This window comes from Solea solea, chromosome 10 (assembly GCF_958295425.1).
Source record: "Solea solea chromosome 10, fSolSol10.1, whole genome shotgun sequence".
In the NCBI taxonomy this organism is placed as follows: domain Eukaryota; kingdom Metazoa; phylum Chordata; class Actinopteri; order Pleuronectiformes; family Soleidae; genus Solea; species Solea solea.
In genome coordinates this window covers 14,103,784-14,126,698 of record NC_081143.1, presented here as the reverse complement: position 1 = coordinate 14,126,698, position 22,915 = coordinate 14,103,784, and the positions used below count along the sequence as shown (strand labels likewise).

General features: G+C 41.4%; 2 protein-coding genes across 5 annotated transcripts in view; one reads left to right on the top strand and one right to left on the bottom strand.

Annotated features, from left to right (window-relative positions):
• si:dkey-117m1.4 (uncharacterized) overlaps positions 1–7,176 on the top strand; it is a 20,995-nt gene extending 13,819 nt beyond the window's left edge. For 2 of the 3 annotated variants that reach the window (XM_058640149.1, XM_058640151.1), the window contains exons 6-9: positions 2–1,161; positions 1,765–2,594; positions 2,873–3,133; positions 5,271–7,176. In XM_058640149.1, the coding sequence (XP_058496132.1) occupies positions 2–1,161; positions 1,765–2,594; positions 2,873–3,133; positions 5,271–5,524 (2,505 nt within the window). In that variant the 3' untranslated portion in view covers positions 5,525–7,176. The remainder of the gene's footprint in view (position 1; positions 1,162–1,764; positions 2,595–2,872; positions 3,134–5,270) is intronic. The other variant, XM_058640150.1, reaches the window with a different exon arrangement.
• Positions 5,338–22,915, bottom strand: ankrd49 (ankyrin repeat domain 49). 2 transcript variants are annotated; one of them, XR_009241448.1, is made up of 6 exons: positions 22,766–22,915; positions 21,921–22,155; positions 19,109–19,619; positions 11,117–11,748; positions 9,533–9,657; positions 5,338–5,467 (listed from the first exon to the last, which is right to left on the bottom strand). XR_009241448.1 is itself a non-coding variant. In XM_058640155.1 (3 exons), the coding sequence occupies exons 2-3, from the start codon at positions 22,134–22,136 to the stop codon at positions 19,143–19,145; spliced, it is 693 nt and encodes a 230-aa protein (XP_058496138.1). In that variant the 5' UTR covers positions 22,137–22,155; positions 22,766–22,915; the 3' UTR covers positions 18,921–19,142. The 2 variants fall into 2 exon arrangements, 1 of the variants encoding a protein (XP_058496138.1); XM_058640155.1 differs by lacking the exons at positions 5,338–5,467; positions 9,533–9,657; positions 11,117–11,748 and having other exon boundaries at positions 18,921–19,619.

Below are 22,915 nucleotides of genomic sequence, written 5' to 3'. Positions count from 1 at the left end.
GGAGGATGAGCCGCTCTCTTTGACAGCCCATCAGCAGAGGCCACAACAGCATCATCATCAGCAGCAGCAGCAGCAGGATTATGTCACCCCCTCTTGGTCCCTGTCCCCCTCCTCCTCTCCCATCTCCCACTCTGATGCCAGTGACTCAGATGTTGGGGATGACGACAACTCCACCCCCCGTGGGCGTGCATTACGCCGGCGAAAGAAACGGCGTGGCACCCCTTCAAAGAAAAAGACCACCCATCGGATCCCACCTGGGCGGCCAACAGCAGTCTCCCCCACGAGCATTCCGCATCAAAATCGTCCACTCCCTTCATCACACCCTCAAACACAGTCCTCCACACCCTGCTCGTCTTCCTCTTCTCCGACTAAGCCTGTGTTCAAAGCTCCAGCTCCACTGAGCTCCAGCAGTACAAACACCGTCAACACAAGTGTCCCCAGAGGAGGCGTGTCTATAGACTCCATGCGCCAAACCTGCGAATACTGTGGACGCCATTTCCGCTCCTTGGGTCGTCACTTGGACAAACACCATGCCCACCAACCGGAAGTATGCTCTGCCCTCGTCGAGCGATATACACAGAAGCCCCGCCTACAAACACAGAATACAAACAATGCCACAAGTCACTCACACGCTCAGCAGCACTCAAAGTCTTCACAGGTTGTAGGACAGAGCCGCTGTGCAGATCTTCCGCAGAGTGGCATTCAGGACCTCTCCATGTCTCCACCCACTCTTACAGCAGCCAACCAATCCCCTACCTCCTCTGGAAGGAACGCCACCCCACCCATGCAGAATCCTCCTCGTGGACAGAACGCGGTGCCAGTGTCAGTTTTAAAAAGGAGCCCGCCCCCCGTGACTGTGACGCAGTCTAGGAAAGGAGCGGTGAGCAGGGTTAAGAAGGACAGAGAGGAGGAGGAGGAGCAGGGGGATGACGATGAAGATGTGGAGGTTGTTGAGGTAAAGAGGCCCAAAGATGAGGAAGATGTGGAGGTGACGTGTCCCCAGTCCTATGGCGGCAAATTGGCCAAAGATATTGAGCCAACAAAAGAGGAGGAATTTGAGGAGGAATTTGAAGAGGAGGAGTTTGAGGAGGATGAAGAAAATGGAGTGATGGAGGTGGAAGACGACAGTGGAACAGAGGATAAGGACAAGGACTTGCTTAGGTACGTTTTTTGTCTGCTTTGTGAGCAGATTTATGCGATTAGCATAAATTTTTGACCACCTTTCAGTCACAATGTCTCAATCATTTCCGTATTATCAACATTAAAGCAAAGGAAAAAGAACATTTACACTTGATAAGAACGACTTAATTACAACGACATCTTAAGGAGAAATATATTTGATGCATTTTTATTTTATCTCTGTAATATCTTATTTGCTATCATTGAGGGGGATTTATGACAGTTACTGCAACTCGCCACTAGGTGGTGACCAAGAGGTTTTAGATTGACTTTTGGGAAACTGACATTTCATCCATCTCACCCATCCATATGCCATGAGAGTATATGCAATATCTTTAGTTTTTAGACCAAAACACAAGATATTAGATGCGCGGTGGGAGAAATACTCTATAATGCTTTTTTTCTTAAGTTTCTGACATACAAACAATAGAGAAAGCAACCAGTAGATTAATAAATCATGTTAATAACTCATTTTGACAGCTGATGTTGTACCTGAATCATTTCAAGACTCACCTGTGAATCTTTCCTGGTTTTGTGATCACATTAATAACAAATCTAACTCATGTCTTACTGTCTTATTTCCAGCAGTTCGGGGCGTCACCAAATGCTGCCCCTCCTCTCGTCCCTGTCCTCTCTGGTCCTGTACCTTCGTCGTCTGCAGCACTCCGCTTTCTTGTCCCTGTCTCGGCAGCTGCAATCATCTGAGGCGTGGCGTCTTCTCTGCAATTCCAGCCTGGCACTTTTAATCCTCTACAATCGACGTCGGGAGTGTGAGGTGTCCAAGTTGTTGATTGCTGAATATCGTGTCCGCATCACTCCCCAGTGCCCTGTTCCTGTTCCACCTGGTGCTCCTCCAGCACTCACCCCTCTGGAGGCCTCTCTGTCCCCCTTTGAACGCCTTGTGCTTCCTCATCTCGCCAGAGTTGGAGTCCAGGGTAAACGTGGACGTGTCCAGCCCCTCATCCTCCCCCCTCACTGTGAGTCATGCCTGGAGCTCCTGCTGCAGACACGGCAGGATGTAGGAGTTGACCCCACAAATCCATACGTCTTTGCCAGGCCCTACCACTCTCCCGCCACACCACTGCGAGGCACTGACCTTCTGCGCAGTCTGGCTCGCTCTAGCGGTACCCGCAATCCCCGTGCCCTGACCCAGACCAGGGTTCGCCGCCAGGTAGCGATCCTAACACAGCTGTTGCTTCTGGGAGAAGGAGAGGAGCCTGGGCAGCCAGGAGGCAGCGCTGTGGAGAGGCTGGAGCACTTCCTTGAGAGGGAGTATCACGTAACACAGAACTGTGCTGGAATTGGCCAAGACCCAGGCCTCATGGGCCGAGTAGGTCGAGTCGTGCTTTGTGGAGAGAGAGATGGAGTGCTGTTCAGAGGAATGAGCCTAAACCACATCTGCCTGGAGCTGGATGGTGAGATGGATGAATGGATGGATGGAGAAATGGATGAGTGAAGAAGAGGTGTTCTAGTTTGTTGTCTAAGGACAGCTGTATCTTCTCTCCCTCAGTGGTGGTAAACAAACCCTGAGTGGAAAATGATTGTAATTCCTTCCAGTTGTTGTGTGTTTGTGTGTGAATGGAGTTTTATAAGCGACACAGAGATTGGTAACAGATGAAACTAATGAAATTGTTCCCGTTCTACTCCTACTCATATCTCCTCTTTTTTCATACCCCCGCTTCCTTCTGTCCAGTTATGTCAGGAAACTCTGCCGACTCGTACTCAGAGGGAGAGTCTGATGGAGAGCAAGTAAAGGAGAAGACAGAGTCTCCGACCCCTGCTTCTGCTCCTGATCCTGCTTCTTCTCCTGCTGTGAACCCCACACCTACGCTGCTGTATGTCAGGAAGGGCAAGAGCAATGGGCGAGTGGGACGACCAAAGAAGCTCAAGAACACCCAGCTAACCACTCCGCCACTTCTGCTCTCGTCTGAAACAAACCGCAGGAGAGGCTCAGGTTAGTCTAAATCACATTTGATTAGGTTTGTAGAACTCCTCTGGAGAAAGAGGAGGACATATCTTAATTATATCAGTTATGGTTGTCCTGGTTCATCAGAAAGTGGTCCAGACAGTAGTATAGGGTGAGGTACCATAATCACGGTTCAACTGAGGGCTTTTCTGTGTGGAATCTGCATGTTCTCCCCATGTGTGCGCGTCTTCTCTGCGGGTGCCCCGGCTTCCTCCCACTGTCCAAACATGCAGGTTGGTGATTAGGCTAATTGGATATTCTAAATTGACTGAAACTTTTTTAAACTTTTCATTATGACTTGAAAATTGATGGCACAGTGTAATGACGATTTGTCATCCTACATATTCTCTTTGCCACTGTTTTTTGTGGAAAATTACTCTTAATTTATACATTTATGGCACAATGGAACTACATGGTTTTTTATTCAAAACACTGAAAAAGAATCATGTTTATTGCTGGAATCTTGCTGGTGCTGCATCTTCACAACATGAAAGTTGCCATGAGTTTAAAACATGAGGGAAGTGTCTGTAACAGTAAGTTTTTCAATGTAAATGTGTGAAAACTGACACTAGTTGTCTAACTGGAAAAATCGACTTACCAGAGTGTTCATCAGCTTTTATACTCTGTACTCTGCTAGGAAGGCCAACCCAGAAGCTCCAACATAAGAAATAATAATAAAAAAATACATCTCACAATCTCAGTGATGTAAGGAAAATGTCAAAGCTGAAAGTCTTTCTCAAATCTGTGTCAATCTTTTACATAATGTCACAATATCATTTTTTCATTCTTGATTGGGGTGAATACACTTAAAGCCTGTTGCCAAGAAATGAAAATGTCAAATGCTTTTTTATTTTTTCTCTACTTGCCTACAATGTCTTCAGTATAATTGTATTTACAAGAATTCACAAAGTCAAAGTTTATTCTTGGTCTTGAGAACAAATGAAAAGGCAAATCCATTTAGTTCGTGTTCTGTGGCTCTTTATCATATCAGCTGATCTTAATCAGCAGATGGAAAATGAACTTGAATGAACCTTGAAAAGCCAACATGGACAATGTTGTCCTTAAATTGCACTGAAAACACATACGGGACATACTTTGGTGTTTTTTTACATAGCAGTTAAGTTTAGGGTTTTATGTGCAAATAAATAATAGGGTCATACGACCCATAAGGTTTTTTGATCATTGTGTGCTCTGATTTTTTAAAGTTTTTTAAGTCCCTTAACGGGTTAACAAATAATAGTTGGTCAACCATTACCACTACATTAAAGAAAAGCACATCCTCACATTTTAAACATTGTACATTAGTGTCACATAAGTTCTGTGAAACTATCCATCCATCCTCTACTGCTTTATCCTCCAGTCGCCAGTCCATCACAGGGACACATAGAGACAAACAACCATTTACACTCACACCTATGGTCAATTTAGAGTGTCTACTTTGCCTAATCCCTAATCTGGATGTTTTTGGATTGTGGGAGGAAACTAGAGAAGCCAGATAAAAACCCAGAAGCATATACGGGGAGAACAAGTAAACTCTGTACCACAACTCTGTGAGACAATAACTTGTGTTGCCCTGCAGAGAAACTCTCTGATGACACAGATGTAAGTGAGATACACAGATTTTCATTTTCTCTCTGCCAGTCAGAGAGAGAGAGAGAGAGAGAGAGAGAGAGATTGTTGTAGAGGAAATTTAGTTTCACTTCTGTTGACGTTTGAGAAGAAGTCACACTGTCCTGTGTTCAGAGAAGGTGCAGCTCAGCGGTCGCTTCATCTAGTTTCACATTTGTTTGAGGCTCTTTGACTTCTTTTTTCTGCTGATTACACTAGTGCTTTGGTTGATGTGCACTCTCTGGTGGTATAAACCATGACTACACAGTATGTGAAATCCAGAGAAATGGCACTTGAATTAAAGGAAAGAGACATCTTTAAATTCTTAATCATCATTAAAATGAACTGCATAGAAAGGCAGGTCAGGCAGCTTAATTCATTGGTGACAAATAAAGTCAATTTCCACAAATAAGATGAAAAATAAGTGTAACAGAAATAAATGACAGACTACTGAATCATAAGAAAAGTCTTACCATATGAAATCTGTAACTTATTCCATTATTGTCCCTCTCTGAAGGTAAGCGAGGCGTTCTGAAGCGTCCCTGGTCGGAGGCAGAACGTGCAGCAGTCGAGGAGCACCTGACCCAGAACATCACAGAGCTGCGGGTCCCAGCCAAGGCTGACTGTGAGCGCTGCCTCCAACAGTGCCCCCTGCTGGTCAGCAACCACCGCGACTGGCGTGCCATCAAGTTCTACTGCCACAACCGCATTCAGCTGTTGAAGAAAAACCAGCGGCGTTACAGCGAACCACATCCACTTATAGTCTGCTGAGAGGGGGGATGTGATTCAGTGTTGAGTGGTGTGGTGCAGCTGAACAGAACAGATTCTCAAATGGTACCTGCTGCCCAGGAAATGCACTAATTTTGAGAGGAAGGTCATAAATTTCATTCTAGTCTTCTGGTAGCATTGTTTTTTTTGTTGACGTGATGTCTAATCTGACACCTGATGGCCTGTTCAGTTTGAGCCACACAAGTAGAGATGTTTTTACTGACTTTTTTTTAGCTGCTCTACATTAAAGGTCTTAAAAATGACACTAGAGTCTTTTTGGTGCTCCTGATCTGAGGGTTACAACCCAAGTCTTGTCAAAAGCAGGTGCCGTTTGAGACACGCCTTGCAGGGACTTGTGACCGTGGCACTGACTGCGGCCTGTGTCTTGTTGTATATGAACGTCTATTTTCCTCCTTTCACCAAGGACACTAAACTGAAACGTAAACATGGACGGTGACTGAGCCCTACAGTGTTGTTACATGAACGTCGTGAGGTAGCATCAGTGTTTCATGCACTTGGAGACGTTGATAAGACGAATGGCCTGCGCCAAGGCCAAACTTTCCTTAATCGTGGCTTTATTAGAGTAGGCCTAACTAATGCTGACTTAGAAGAATAGTCCGATCTTTCCCCAGACAAGCTACTTCTTCTTTACACACAGTTGACTGTGCAATTCTGACAATGGTTTCATTATATTTGGACCTTCATTTTCATGTAAGGTACTAGGAGATGAATGAGTTATGCCTTTTGCAGTTGTAATGAATTTTGTTATTTTGTGTGTGTTTGTTTTCTTACTGAAATAGAACACAATCTTATTATTATGACAATTGTTCGAGTTGTGGGTTTTATCACAAAGAAAATTGTATGGCATCAGAATGTTGTGACGTTGAATACCTAAGATGTTTAGTTGAACCACAAATTTCAAGAATCATTCTAAATGAACTGTCGTCTTTTTCCCCTCTCCCCTTAAACACATATACACACATGTCAACAGCTATAATTTCCCCTAGAGGACCAGTGTGTCCATGTGTCCTATTGTTTGTTGTGTTTTTGTCTGCTTGTTGCACATTTGTTATTCAGAGAAGTAAAAAAGGTGCTATAGGCCAATGAGCTGGATACCACTTTATATTCTGAGAGGATGTTTCCCATGGTAGTGTTAAATGTTTCTTAAAAAGTGGGCATTTACCAGAGAAGTGATTGTCCTGCGTTACCAGCTTTTGTTACGTTGACGTTTCCAATGGCTAGAGCTTGTCCCATACTTCCCCAGTCACACTACGTGGTTTGAAGCTCGACCAGATATTTGGTTTCTCTCCAGCGTTTCTGGAAATCTACGTCCATCGGACAAAGACCTCCGCGAGACCTCGAGACGGATACTTGAAGTTATTTAAACCTTCTTACATAATCTTTATGTTCGGTCCTGCTCTAGCTTTGCCAGTTACACTGTACATAACAAATATATTATCATACTGCTAACTGGTTGTTTGTGCCAGATTACATGTAGCTCTGTTCTTCATCTCTCAGTTATAGCTATCTGTACATAAGCCTGTCTGTAAATACTCCTCAGAGAAACAAAGAAAAAACACAATGTATGACATGCATTGGTTATTGTGTTATGTTTTTTCTTTTTTTTATAAGTCTTATAAAAACTTAAAGCTCTATATGTTTGGTGCTGTGGTTATTAAATGAAATTTATTATAGAAAATATGAAATGAAATATTTTTTTGGAACTTGCAGGAAACTGGGAATAAATGTGTCTCCTGCGTGCAGTTCAGCATTAAAGCCACTAGAGGGATGTTTAGGTTCATGAAACAGCAGTTACTAGAAACTTGTGTGAGTACATGATTCTGAATAACCATTATTTTAGGGAAACTTACACATGTGGAGGAAATAAAAAAAGAACACTTAGGTTACAACAGTAATTCCCGGAAACTAGGTGGAGATTCAGGTTTCGCAGAAGATGATTGATTTGGGTCAATAAATTCTCTAGCCTTCTACTTATATATGTTTATATATATATATATATATATATATGTATATATATACATACATATATATACATACATACATACATACATATATATATATATATATGTATATACATAAAAAACAACACCACCATGAAAACTTCAGCCAAAATTTGTATAAAAACATAAAATCAGCTTGGTTACTATGGTGTATACTGCTCACATGTATCTGGACTGCCACTACGTAAGAAATTGAAATGTGTAATTCAAACAGGAGTCAGCGAGGACATGGGTAAGAGAAGATGAGCTGCAAAGAACTCACAGAATTAGCAAGGACGTCACTGATAAAAAAAAAGGTCATTCACTCATAACATATGAAACTATGTGTGTCAATGTCACAGAGGGAACATGATGGGGACATGATGTTGACTCACTGTCTATATTACTAATGCAAACACACTTTGCCATTCAGCGTGTTGTGTAACTTTTATTTATTCATATTTGACTTCATCAGGGTCAGGTCTCAGCTATAGAAAGCTATTATGTTATGCTTTTGATTTTTGCCACATCACATAAGCCTGGAGTTCTTGCAGTCCCCATGACTCTGCTGAATATGGACTCTTCTGAATGCTTAATTGAAGTGTTTTTAATAGGTTGAAATGTTGTCCCTTATTCCTCATTTGCCCTGGAGATGTTTACTGCTGTTTGTATAACATGAACGTGGCATTTTTTTCGCCTTGAACTCGCCTTGTGCAAAGGTTCATATATACGACCATCCTGGTTTAATGAGGGTCAAATGTAAAATAGAAAAAAGCCACACTTTATAATGTTTCCCTTTTATCTGCATCTATTTTCTGTGATATGATGTGATGTGAGTTTAAATCATTCACCACCAAGCTGTTAACAAACTAAAAAAAATAAGAGATATAGTGCAGGGAATACAGATTGTGTTTACAGTAAGCACTGATGAACCTGTCTGCAATTACACTCCAGACACTGCATGAATATCAACAAAATTCAATCAAGGTAAAAGCTTTGAAAATGGCACCAAATTGGTTGTTGAGTGTGTTGGCATTAAGACGTTTTGTCATTCTCCTCATTAAATGTTAGGGCTTTAGGGAGAGTTTGAGACTGAGATGTTTTACTGTGTATTTTGAGATGTCGAGTGAAGGAATATAATCGATATCAAAGGATATTTATATTTCTTTCTTTTTGTAAGTCGTTTGGAAAATGTATCTTTTTGTCCAGAAAATTGGTGAAAATTCTTAAAATCAAACCATTAGGATTTTATGTAAGAAGTGAAAGACTTTTCCAACCCTGCTGAAAAAGTCAAAAGTTGACATTTAAAAGTACATCTCATGAATCACTCTGAAGAGTGTGATGGAGGTCATTTCCATTCAGAATGGATGAGTCTCCTAATTAATGGAGTCTAAAACCAGTCACAGAGGAGGACATGCAGAGGGACAGAAGCAGACCACTGAAGATAATAGGAGACATTTTCAAGGTCCATGCACTGGTCACATAAAAAAAATTGTAAAGCTACATGAATGCATAAATGCAGACCTTTTAGTTCTCTATGATCAAAGCTAGAAACTGACTTCTGGGGTTTTAATGAAACTGTTGGCAAGAAGTAAATGAGGACATTTGCAAAAGCGTGATTGTCTCCTCAGACGGTCATTGACCAAAGCAGTATGAGGACACACATGTGTCAAAGCATGTGAGGAATCTGAGGGTACAGACATGCGTGTGCTTATGTTCTCACAGCATGTACAGTATCAACCACATGTTCCCAGCATTTTCATTACTGACCACCTACAGGGTTTTACCAGACTGAAGGAGCCTGGCTATTGAATCTGCTTCTAACATGTACAGCAGCACCTTGGTGTTTCCTGAGTGAGTCACCTGCTGAGGGTGAGACTGGTGAGACGAGAAGATGCTTTGAACTGAGATGAAGGAGGATGTGGATTCAGAACTTGGAACCGTGGAGAGCAGCATACCACATCGCACTGTCTAGTCATAGATTATTATTAGAAGAAGAAGCGGCACCTACCAGGGAGGTGATGACTCAGTGGGGGAACAGATTGGAAGATAGTGGGTTCAATCCCTGGCTCTGCTCGTCGACATGTCACAGTTGCTCCCAGTGGCTGTGCCAGCAGTGGGTGAATGGGTATGAAACTGTAATGTGAAGCATATGTGAAGTTTTGACGGGTCATCGAGAGTAGAAAACTGGTAGATTAATACAGACCCTTTAAGGCATGTAGACACGGGCAAGACAAGGGGTCTGACTCTTTCAGAAACTGCTGATTCCTGGGGCCAGAGTGGGCGACATGCATGAGATGTACTTTTTCATAGATATCTGAGAACTGCTGGCTAAGGATAAGCTTCAAAATGGTAAACGCAAATATGGTAAGATTATAATTCGCGGCTGCAGTAAAGTTTTCTCTGGGCTCCCACCTAATCTGACATGTATAGCTGCATCATGACGTCATTTAGCCAGCCACAGTTGGAACCATCTCACTAACTGTAGGGAGCAACCATTTATTTTGATAGTATTTTTGAAAAACACAACCTAAATATTCATTGTAATGCAGATGACACGCGGCTGTAAATATCCATGTCGTCGAATGACAGTAATGAAGTTATAAAGCTCCAGGAATGTCTCACAGACATTAACACCTGGATGACACATACCGTGTTACTTCTTAACGCAGAGAAAATGAAGGGAAACACTCTCTGAACACTTGGATATCATTACCATGGCCTCCAGTTCTATTGTGAGGAAACTTGGAGACTTCTTTCACCTGCGCGACATAACAAAAATCAGAAACCTCCTGTCTTCAAAGGATGCTGAAAAGCTTCTAAAAAAGCTTTTAAAAAGCTTTTAAAAAGGCTCTGACGAGTCTTCAGTTGGTTCAGAATGCAAATGGGACCCTGTTTATTCCTTACTACTCAAACAGACAAGTCCACTCTGAAAATGGGGGCCAGCTTGTGATTCCCAGAGTCTCTCAGTGTAGAATGGGAGGCCAGAGCTTTCAGAAACCAAGCTCCTCTCCTGTGGAAGCAGCTCCCACTGTGGCTCCAGGAGGCAGACACTCTCCCTACATTTAAAGTTAATGTCTTTTTAATAAAGCTTATATTTAGCCCTGGTTTCCTAACTATAAATATATTATAACCATAATAAAGATTATATTTAGGGCGAGCACTCTCCTTCCCTCCTCAGCCCTCACACTTGGTCATGACAATAACTTTGTTTTCTCTTTGTCTCCGACTCCAGAGCTGGTACAACTATAACTATTACTATTTATTATATAGCTTACTACTAATACTCATTACTGCTAACCTGTTCAGAGGATCACATGTGGAGCAACCTTTATTTTAATCAAGTTTTTGTTATTTTCCCATGTTTGTTTTACTTTATATTTATTTGAAAGCACCATGTGATCATACCACATTTCTCCTTCCCTTCCCCCTCTGTTCTCTCCTCTCTCCTACCCCAAGCAGTTGATGCAGGTGGTCGTGCATTGCCTCGAGATAATGTACAGTATGTTATGAATCTGTGCTATACATATAGGATGTTATTGAATTGAATTGATTTAGTGAGACACAGTCTGCTAATGAGTGTGCTGGAGCTCACCTGTGTTGTTTCTTTTTGGAAAAGAGCTCAGGGCAGCCTCGTAGGTGGCTGACAGTTGGTGTATTAGTCCACTTTTTACATGATTTCTTTCAGGCCTCTTTCAAACCATCTTCTCTGGCCAGAATGCAAACATTCTTCACATCCTACAGCTGAGTCCTGTACGCTAGCTGTGCTGTGCCATGTGTTTGCTTTGCCCAATATAAAGTTTAGGACTTTTTAGTTTTTTGCAGTTTCCTTCCTTGTCTGATGTTGTTCTTCTTCTGGAATCTTTGATGAAGGCCCAGTTTGGGTAGCCACAGGTTTTATGTGTTTCTTTCTTCTGTTAGTGACCCAGTGGTGCAATGTTCTGATGCAGAGTTTGTGCTCCAGTGGGTGGTGGGAGTCAAACAGCATATATTGTTCTGTGTGTCTTGGTTTCCTGTATACTTCAATGCTGAGGCTTTTGTCTTCTCCAGTGTGCACTGCACAAACCAGGTGTGACCTCTAACATCCTCACACGTTGAAGGATTCTTAACTTGCATGTACATGCATGTCCTGTGAATGAGGCCAAGGCTCTGCTTTCCACCTTTTCCATGTAGAGGTTGGACACTATGGGAGATTCTGGACACCCCATGGTACACCCATGTTTCTGCCTGTGGAAACATTCATTATAGTCATTACATTGACAGTAGGGGGTGGTCAGGCAGAGGTCAGGCAGAGGTCAGGCAGGCCATGTCTGCAACGTGATGTTTTATTTGTGCTGCTACCTGTCTTGGCCAGGTCTCTCCTGATAAAGATATTTTTATGGGACTGCCCATTGTTCAGTCATTGTGTAATACACTGTACAACTAGTTATTTTCATATCATAGGTTACATTTTCTTTTACACATTTACAGTAACAAATAATTTGTATAATTATGTTATTATAATTTGCAGCTCTTATGGGGTTGATCATAAATTAACAAATTATACAAAATCAATCATCTAACATCCAGCTGTAGAGCTCCGGCTTCCTGCAATGTATTGATTCATTCAGTGTGAATGAACCATGTGTATGTGAGCCCATGTAAGACCAATGGAACACATGATGAAAAGCAAACACCTGCTTTAACGGCCGTGACATAAATGTATGTTTGCTGTCAACACTTTGGGGGTTCTGAGAGAATGTGAAGCCAGGTTGGGAGCGATGAGAATTAATTCAGGGCCGACAGGATTGAGAGTCGGTGAAGCGCAGCGGCTGTGAAGCTCCTCAGACTGGAGGTCTAAACATGAAAAGCTTAGCTGGAGGGCAACTCAGGAAATCAAAAAAAATAAAAGTCTGTGCTAGAAAAGTCACTGAAAAGTTAGACAAAACCTGTTGGGACATTCTATTCACTAATGGTTTAAAACTGTGACAGCACAGTCCACAGACAAACAACCATTCACTCTCACAACTACAGTCAATGTAGAGTGTCTAATCTGCCTAATCTTGCATGTTTTTGGACTGTGTGAGGAGAGATCCCAGAGAAAACACACACACACACACACACAGGGACAACATGCAAACACCATGCAGAAAGGCCCTTGTTCCGAGCGGGTCATGAACCTGGGTCTTCTTGCTGCAAAGGCAAGAGTGATTTAATTATATTGAATGAATTTGGGGAACAAGCCAAATATGACAATAACAGTTATGTGTGGTGAATACATGATGAAAAATGTCTCGGCATTCAACAGCCAAATGACTTAATATATTGCACAATAAAAAGAGGTAAATTAGGCCTAACTGCACATTAACTACACCCTAAAAGAATAGTTTCCCATTTTATTGACAGTTAGCTCTACAGTATACCACTCTCATGTCTCCTCATAAATGTGAAGTTGGAGCCAGTGGCCACCTAAATTAGCATACAGACTGAAAGCAGAGGGAGGAAGCGTTCCAGGATCTCTCCACGTACAACAATATAAGCAAGTAGATCAAAATAAATTGTGAGATTTATAGATGCAGCCAGGTTGATCTAACCTTTGCACTGAGACACTGTACAGCTGAAATGAACATAACACCGAGTGCACATTGTAATTGCATTAGACAAACAATATAATATGCAGTTATATTGGTACCCTATAAGTCTTGCTTTCCAAGTTATTCTCTTTGACACCAGGACAGACTTTTCAACAAGGAAGGAACTAATTGCGTAACTGCGTCTTAACTGTGACAATGACCAAACAGAGCAAGTGAAGGTCCGACATTGTTTGAAACGTGATTTCCATGTGTCCTCTAATTATCAAACTGATGATATATAAATAATGTGAAAGTATTAAAGGTGTGGAGTAGTGCACACAGACTGTAATTATAAAGTGTACCATGCAACAAGCCGTCAAGACTCCACCACAGCCCAGCACGGCCTGCCATCCAAAATGGTCAGATTTTCTGAAGCAGTGGCGTAACGAGTAATGGGCCTGGGTAGACCACATGACTCACTGGCCCAACCCGGGCATCTCGAGTCAAAGAGACATTTTGTTAGAAAAATGAAAATGTTAGGAAGAGATAAATACAAACATGATTTATTGACCTGTTCTGTGTTTAATTAAAACAGAAACAAGAGGTCAGACACCAGGGAAATGTAATTGGTGTTCACCCACCAATTTATCTGCAATTGATGCACCACCATCAAAGCAGCTGCGTGCGCATTTGCTGTTATTCATGAGCTGTCTGACGGTACTGAAGCTGCAATGGCTGTAATGAATGTACGAGGGATATCGGATTAAGATAGGATCCCTCTTGCATTGAATACATTCATTGCAGCTTCAGTACCATGGGACAGCTCATGAATAACATCTGCGTGAGTTGTCTGTGGTACTGAAGCTGCAATGGCACAGAAACGTTGCCTGTATCTCATGCAGCCTGTTAGTTAAAACATTATCTGCTCTTTAGGTTTATGTTTATTTGCCGCGTTGTACAATGAGTTAACTCAGTTCCGTTAACTGTAGAGCCAGAGCGCTGCTGGTTCTGCCAGCAGCAAGATTGTACAATGTGTTGCCGTTATTGCCTCTGCAGTGCATGATATGGCATATTAAAATGATGGCTGTTTTTTCAGTTTGTTTGCCTTTTTTCTACTTCTACTTTTACTTTTTCTGCGACAAGATGGTCCGCCCACTTATACTCTCCCACCCCCAAAAAAAACATTTCAGGATGCTGAAATGCAGGATTTAAAAAAAGAAAAGAAAAGCTTCGAGGTGGACCCTGAGTGAAGCTGATTATGTCCAAAGTAAGGTCAGTTTTTCCATGTAGTGCCACTAGACCTAAGGGAGAGGAAACAGTGCCTGCTCCAAATGTGGCAATTTTAAACAAACAACTTGAGAGTCGACCAACAAAGCCAAAGGACTTTCCTTTCCACCAGCTATCTCCTGAAAGCCAAATGAATCCACCGTGCAGCTGCATTAACGTGCTCGTCGCTCTGAGGCTCCTCTTTGTGCTCCTCTGAACACAAACGCCATTCTCTATGTTGCTGAATCCACTGCCATTCATTTACATTTGCCGCAGTTAAAGGTGTAATTGTGATCGAATGATATTCCCAACTGTGATGTTGTGATGAAAACCACCCAGACCTTTTCAGATGAAATAGCATTATCATGCAAATGGTGTTTGTGTTGCTGAATATACTGCAGCGCGGGTTTACTCAAGTTAAACCTTGTCTATTAAAGTGTCACGCAGTTCTGTTTATTTAAATGTTCCTTTTAATCAACAACTCCTTTATGTCATGATGAAAAATCGTTGGGATCGGTATTAAGCTATTTGCAAAGTAGTGTAAACGTTATTATCCATTCACAAAAGGCTGCAACACGCGGGATAGAAAAGTGAACATGAGATACCACAGTCTTTTTTGTTAAGCGCTGTTTTGATCAAGTGAAGTCCTTATTGACTGTGTCCATACTGGAAAACAGATGACATGGTAGATGCTGGTTTGGTGTAATTTTCAAAAGAGGACATGTTCCCTGCTTTGCAGTCTTTATGCTCAGCTAAAATAAGCTAGGCTACAGTACTGTGCAAAAGTCTCACAGCACCACCAGCTGTGTTTTGTCAAAATTTGTACTCATTTGCATTTGGATTGGAATGATGTGACTTTATATATTAGCAAGCTGAAACTGAGTTTAACTCATACAACAGACGATGCTCCAGTACGTCTTGAATATAACTTGAGTCTTGAAAGCGCTGCAAACCGTCTTGAATACATAAAAATAAAACTGTGACTTCCTCCATGTGTCAATAGGCAGAACGGGTGTGAATTGAATCTGGTAGTTCTAGGATTCAGTACATAACATGCAGTTCATTAAACTGGTCTTTCAAACATTCAATTTGTGTAATTTATTCCTCACTTACCGCCTTTCCTTGAGTACCAAAAGGCATTCAGCACATTTCAGTGAGGACTCAAATAATAAGTAGGCACAGTCATTTACGCAAAACTAGTTTTAACGACGCCTGTACTGCTGTGATTGTCGTTCTGATAATTACAAGATTACAAAAAAAGAAGCACAAATTGCTCTGGAGATTGACGTTCCAGCAGTTATTGACCAAGAGGAAGAGATCTTGGTCTTAGGTTATGTCTCCATGTGCTGAGTGACACAACATAAGATGAAGAGTAACAAAAACGTTTCACTGGCTTTACTCTGCGTCTAATGCAAATACCTCAACCACTCCTGTGAGTGTGAATGCTGTGTTGTCCTTCAGTCGGCCCCACACCAGAGGATAAGATTTGAATATCCTCTAGTTTGGGGGCAGGCTTTACATTGCCTGAGGATATACTAGATTAGGTTTGAACTACATGTGAGGGAGAGATGTTTGAGAGAGTGCTGCACAAAATCACCAGCTCCTTTGCTGATTAAATGTTAAACCACTTATATCGTCCAATTTGCCTTTAGTCTACCTTTTCACTGCCTCAGTCATACTTGGTACATAAAGGTTGGGAACAACAGGTGGTGAGGCCTATGCACTTGAAATATATTTCCTGAGGATCTTATCTCATCTTTTTTCATCGTTTTGTTTTGATGCACTTTTCAAAGTGTTCTCAAGAGGCCATATTGTCTCTTTCTTTTGTAGCTTTACTGCATGTTTGTAAGCTTTTGTAAGACTGGCTGTGCTCTCACAGTCTGATGTATGGGCACTTTTCAATCCTGTTGAAGCTGCACTGATGTCTGTGAGAAATGGAGCTATTCACATCCCATACAATTTGCTGTGCTGTCTTTCTGGATGCAAAATAACAACCCCCCCACCAATAACTTGAACTGAAATAATGCAACAATCAGCTCTGAGCCAAAACCGTCATACTCACCACAAACTTAACCCCATTACACCTTAAACACTGAATATTTGATGCATCCAACACCTCTGTCTTGGTATTATTAGATTTTAGTGCCGCATTCCGACACAGTTGATCACAACATACTGATCGACAGATTGGAAAAGTGGGTGGGACTTACTGGTACTGTGCTAAACTGGTTCAAATGGTACTTAGATAGGGACTACTTTGTTTCTTACTTTCTTAGACCAAAATACAGCCTAGACTATTAGTTCCCTAGGAAGCATCCAGAGGCCTAAGACCATCAGAGACAGGTTTACTGTGTGTTCCCAGAAGTAGAACCAAACAAAGTGAAGCAGCATTTAGTTATTCTGCTCCTCACCTGTGGAACAAACTTCGTGAATACCTGAGGTCTGCTCAGACTGTCAGCTCATTTAAATCAGACCCGAAATCATAAGTGTTAACTGCAGCTTTTTCCTAAATTCTTCAATAATCATAATATTTATCAATGCCTTTGTAAAGCACTTGCCTTGGGTATGAATAGTGCTACACAGATAAACTTGCCTTGCCTGTATACAGACATGGTACATGGTTCAACATATATACCATGGTTCTGTATAGATTTATCAATCAGAGTTTAATACCTTGACATGCTGTTTATTTTTATGAATAGTATGTTTAGTAAGTTGTTTACTTTAAATGCTGTCCTCGCAGCACCAGTGTAATTAGAATCCAGTTCTGTAATGTGACCAATTATCCCTGTGTGGTGACTCAGGCATCGATATGACTAAGCAGTACACTTAAGATTTTCAATTACAGGTAAAGACATGATGGTCCATAGAAAATGATCGTCAACAGACCTTTGTGGCTTGCTGATAAACATGTTTATCAGTGTCGATCCCTTGTGTCCTCTTCTGTTGCACAGTCCTCCTTCACAACATCCATGATCCTTCTCTGTGCTTCACCATCCTCTGTCCAATATAATCACCATCCATCATCTACACATGACCAAACCATCTCTCTTATTTTATTTCCAAACACTTCAACCGCCTTTTTGCCGTACAACTAGACTTCCAGTACTCCTGCCTACTTTCTTAATCTCCCTGGCTGTCCCACGTTTTCGATGCCATTCTTTTCCTTTAGATACTTTCCTGTAATTCCTTGTTCCACCACTGAGTATGTCAAGAGGAAAAACCACTTGGCTGTGTCCCTCACCACTTTAGCTGTACTTTTCCATTCATCTGGTAACTGTTCACTATCTCTCCGAGCCTGTCACAACTTCTCCCTGAAACTTGGGACAACATCCTTACTTTTTCAGCTAGACCATTTAATCCTTGGCTCCGCCTTCACTGGCTTCCTGTTCTTGGTTTCCAAAGTCATCCTACAGACAGATCACCTTATGCTGCCACAATCTCCTCTGGCCTCACCTTCCAGTCCCCCATCTCCTTAAGATGGTATCTTCTGCATAGTATACAGTGTATCCGTGAGCATCTTCTTCCATTCTTATGGGTCATCCTATGCTCCTCCCTCTTCCTGAAATATGCGTTTACCACAGCCCTTTCCAGCCTTTTTGTAAGATCCACAACCATCTGTTCTGCCACAACCCCTCCTTAACCTCATACCTACTCAACCCTACTGAATCATCTCCTCTGTTCCCCTCATCAACACGCCCATTGACGTTTGCTCCAATCACCACTCACTCTCACCTGAAAACACTCTCTACCACTTCATCCAGAACTCCTCTTTCTCTTGGACAACCAACTTGTGGGGCATAAGAACTGACAAGATTCAAGATCACAACTTCAGTTTCTGGCTTCAAACTAATGATTCTGTCTGACACTCTCATCACCTCCAGAACACGCTTCACAAGCTCTTCCTTCAAGATTACCCCCTACCACATTTCACTTTCTATCTGAACCATGATAGAACAGTTTAAATCCACAGATGCTCCTGGCCCTGCTTCCTTTCCACCTGGTCACTCTCACTCTCACTCACACTCACACTCACACTCACACTCACACTCACACTCACACTCTCACACTCACACTCACACTCACACACACACACAATAGATTGACCTTCTTTTTCTTCATCATATCAGACAGGTTTCTCCCTTTAACTCTTAGAATATTGACAAAAATGTCAAAGTAACGTGATTCCAGTTCAGTAATTTATTTTTAGATAGACATTTCAGTCATGGGCAGTCATGGTCAAAAAGGTAATTACAGATACTCCATCCATCCATTTTCTACTGCTTTATCCTCCACATGAGGGTCATGGGGGCAAGACAGGACCATGCTCATTAATAATGCTGTTAAATCCAACATAACAGGAAAAGCGAACGTTTGGGCACAGTTCAAGCAAGGACATCATTATTTAATTTTATTTTTGTTTTTTAAAAAAGGACAGCACAATGAGAAGGGATCAGTGTGGGTGGCCATCAGCCTCAGGTGGGGAGGTTGAGACAGAAAGAGAGAGACAGCAGAGGGAAGAGTGAAAGGGAGATGGAGAGCGAGAGAGAAATAAAGACAGTATAAATGAGACAACGTATCTCTAAAACTACAGGATTAATTTATTATAATGACCATGAACATCAATTATTATATTTTTTTTGAAGGCGTTTGCTGGTTTCAGCCTCTATAATATTTTTATGCTTTCCTCTGTGATAATTGATGCTAAAATTAACATCATCTGGGTTTCAGACGTGTAATATTTATTAGATTAAAAATCCATAATGTACCTGCTCTCCAGATTGAAAACGTAAATGTGCGTGGTCACGTGTCTGGAATCACACTGACATAGTCTTCTACCATCTCAAATAGGAAGTGAAGGGGACCACTACGACGAGCCACCTCACTGGCCGTCTCCCCAGAGTGACTGCGAAGTGCTGCCTTTAGGTGACGCTGAGAGAGGAGCAGCTCGAGGGTGTGGGCGGAGTCTGATTTGGAGGAGCTGGTGTTGGAGGCAGCAAGGTGCAGTGGTGTGAGTCCACCATTGGTCTGAGCATTCAGTTCAGCTCCATGCTGCAGGAGGAAACTCACCACAGTGACGCGGCTCCAGCGGCAGGCGCTGTGGAGCGGTGTCCAGCCGTCATTGGTGCGGGGATTCACTTTAGAGCCCGCAGTGATTAAAGCAGAACAAACATCAGCATGGCCGCTGTATGCTGCACGGTGCAGGGGAGTGTAACCGTCCTCATCACAGCAGTGCACCAGCAAAGGGTCAGTTGTTAATAACCTATGCACTGTTGAAAGCTGGAGAAAGAAATATGCTTAGGATCAGCAAGGTACAAAGTCATCAATTAAAACTGTAGTGCGTAACTTTTAAAAATAGACAAAGATCTGTTAGATTCAGCTCGAGTCTGAAAGAAGCGTCCACGAAAGAATTTCACACAAGTTCAAAAAACCCTGTCATTTAGGGATAAACCCATACAACACACAACACAGCCTCAGTCAGGTCTGATAGCATTGCTTGACATAGCCTATTCATCATCTGTTCACAAAGACAAAACTGAGGCAGACTGAAAAAAAAAAAAACACCTAAATCTTAAAATGTGTTTTTAGTGAAGCAGCCACAATCATTATCAAAACAAAATCATTACTTCAATGCATTACTCGTCACATCATGCTTGGTGGTGCTGCAGGTGGTTTGTAGCTGCCACGCACCCTTGACACTTATTCAACAGAAACAAAAACAAAATCACCAAAAGGTCACTCACTACATCTTCAATGTTTTACTTGAAACTGTTGCTCTTTGGGAAAGAGTGTTTTATCCACTAACACCTCTTAAATGTGAAATTATGAAAAGAGTAGCAAACTCGTTCTCTGTTGATTACATTCAAAATTAATTTGGCCGATTTGTTAAAGAAAGAATGGTTGCAATTAATTTCTGCTGAGTAACTCTTTAAGTGCTTAATGGCACGTTTGAGTCTGATAATCTAAAAACATTTGCACAATGGTGAGGCCTTTAGTGTGAAAAACATCAGGTTTTCTAATTAAAGCACATTCAAAACATGATCAGAGGCTAAATATTTTTTAATATAAAACATGCGACTTCAGGAGTAGATTGCCATATGGCAATCTATGGTGTGAACATGCCCTGTTGCATGTTAGGAGTGGTCATGTTTGATCCTTCATGCTCAAATATTGTCAAATTATATTCAATCAATTATATCTGACAATATTTGAGTGACCTATTTTATAGCATGTACCAAAAAACTGTCAACAGCTGAAATCACTTATAGCTGAAATTATTTAAAAAGTAACTAAACCCCTTATCCACTTTTTTTCAGGTGAAAATCAGTGTAACTAGTAATGTTATTTGTTGATCCAGGTGCAAATATTCACAGCTGTGTTAAAAATCTGTTTACCTTCTGCTTCTCTCTGGTCAAACACCAGAACTACAGCATTTCAATTTTGCCATTAGCTATTTTAGTCAAAGTGAATTTATTTTTATTTTTTAAGCACCTGCTCTGTATCTTGCCAATACTAAAATGTGACGTCGACAGACTGCCAGCCACTGATTGGCAGAGAGTGTCGTCACTGGAAGAGTCATGAATGTAACGTCCGAAACAAGAATCAAACCGAAGAATGCCAGACGTTTCTAAAATCTCAATATTTAACAGAGGAGTCTGGTGTATTTAGCAACAGCACTACTGAAAGCCAGCGATCGCGAGCCGAATCACAACCCGTTCTGCCATATTTTAGTTCAGTGACTGTGTCAGACAGAGTCTGTGGTATAGTCATGCAGGAAGTACTGAACTATTCTTTTTAATTAGCTGATTCTAATGATTCAGTACACCAAAAACAACAGCTTTACTCATCACAGTTTGTGTGTTTGGGTTTGTCACAGCAGTTTCGTGCAGCCGTGCTATGATAACTCCACCCACGTTGAGGAGGTTCTATAGTAATGGAAAACAACGTGCCTGATACCAAACGGAGTGAAGCACAGAACACCATATTGGCAGCTGCAACTCAGTGTCAGAATTCACTACCAGACCACTGGTCTGCTCTCGCCCCCCTTAACACTCAGTCAGAGTCAGCTGCAGAAGAGGTTTAGTTACGCTTTAAACATCTTGAGTAATCATCAGTAATTGCATTCATGTGTCTGATCTTGACCTTCTGAAGTGCCAAAGAGAAAAACAACATGAAAATGTTGATGATGTAAATTTTGCCTCAGGGCAACAACAAGAAAAGAGAGATTATCACAGTTTCTCTCTCTTAATGTTTACTTTCTGTAAGCACGAGTTAGATAGCATTGCATTTGCAAATGGTGTTGTATCTTTGTTTAAATGTCTCCATACATAAACTGTATCATTTTACTGGATTTTGGGCTCTACTAAAACTGTGTCAATCGTTTGTATTAACAAACTGCAGTGAAATGTTTTTTCCTTGAGTAGAATGGAATTAAAATGAGTTTTAGTTGATCAAAAACTGACTAAAGATAATAGGACATTTTTTAATTAAATATGCAACATAAGGACATGGCTTTTGTCCTTTTACATTTAACCTCTTGACACTAAAGACACTTAATGAGTAAGGTTATTGATCACTTACACGATTATGTTCTGCTGCCCACAGAATGAGCTCCACTGGTTTATCTTTAAGAGCTTGCTCCTTTTGTAGATACAACTCCTCACTGTAATTCTCCTCCTCCTCTTCATCATCATTCTCTTTGCTCCCGGTCCACAGGCTGCTGGCTCCGCGGGGGATCAGATGTCCATGTGTGTTCAACAACTCAAGCTGATTAAAATCTTCAGGAGACGCCATCATTGAAGTCCAAGAGACAAACCTGATGTAATTCAAATAAAGCGGAATTAATGTTAGACGTGGAGGAGAGGGTGTGACAGAAACTGAACATTCTAAAAGGAATATCAATGTTATACAATAACTATCATTTGATTGAATTTCACAACCACTGAGTTGAATGTGCTTATTGACAGTTCTCTTTCTCGTGTCTTACATACAACATGTGTTATGATAAATATTATAGGACGTCTGTACATTGTGTGTATACCAAATGCATATATTACATATAATACTCTTTCACGTCTGAACTTTTATACAGGTTTACACAGGCCACTTGTTAACACAAATATCTAATCAGATAACCACAACTCGAATGTAACATGGTTGCTGGTAATGGTGCATGCAATCAGTTAATATTGTTTTTCAATGGTGTACAGTAGAGTTATTGAACATCAGTTAATATTAATTGGCTCGCAAGAATCAATCAACACGTAACAGCACATTTGCGTTCCATGCGTAACTGCTAATTTGCGCACAGTAGGACTGGAATGAGTAAAGTAAATACAGGACTTGGCGTCAAGTACAACGTTTGAACTTAACAGTTCAGTAACATTTACACTAAATTACGTATATAAACATTACGCTGACGTTACCTTCGGTCCAGCGGGTGTCCGTTAAAAACTGGATGTTGACATCACATGTAGCTACCAGTAATATTTCAGTAACGTGTCTTAACAGCGTCTGTTCTCAGTCAGTCGAGAGGTTAAATTATCATACGAGAACGAAAATGTACAGAATCTCAC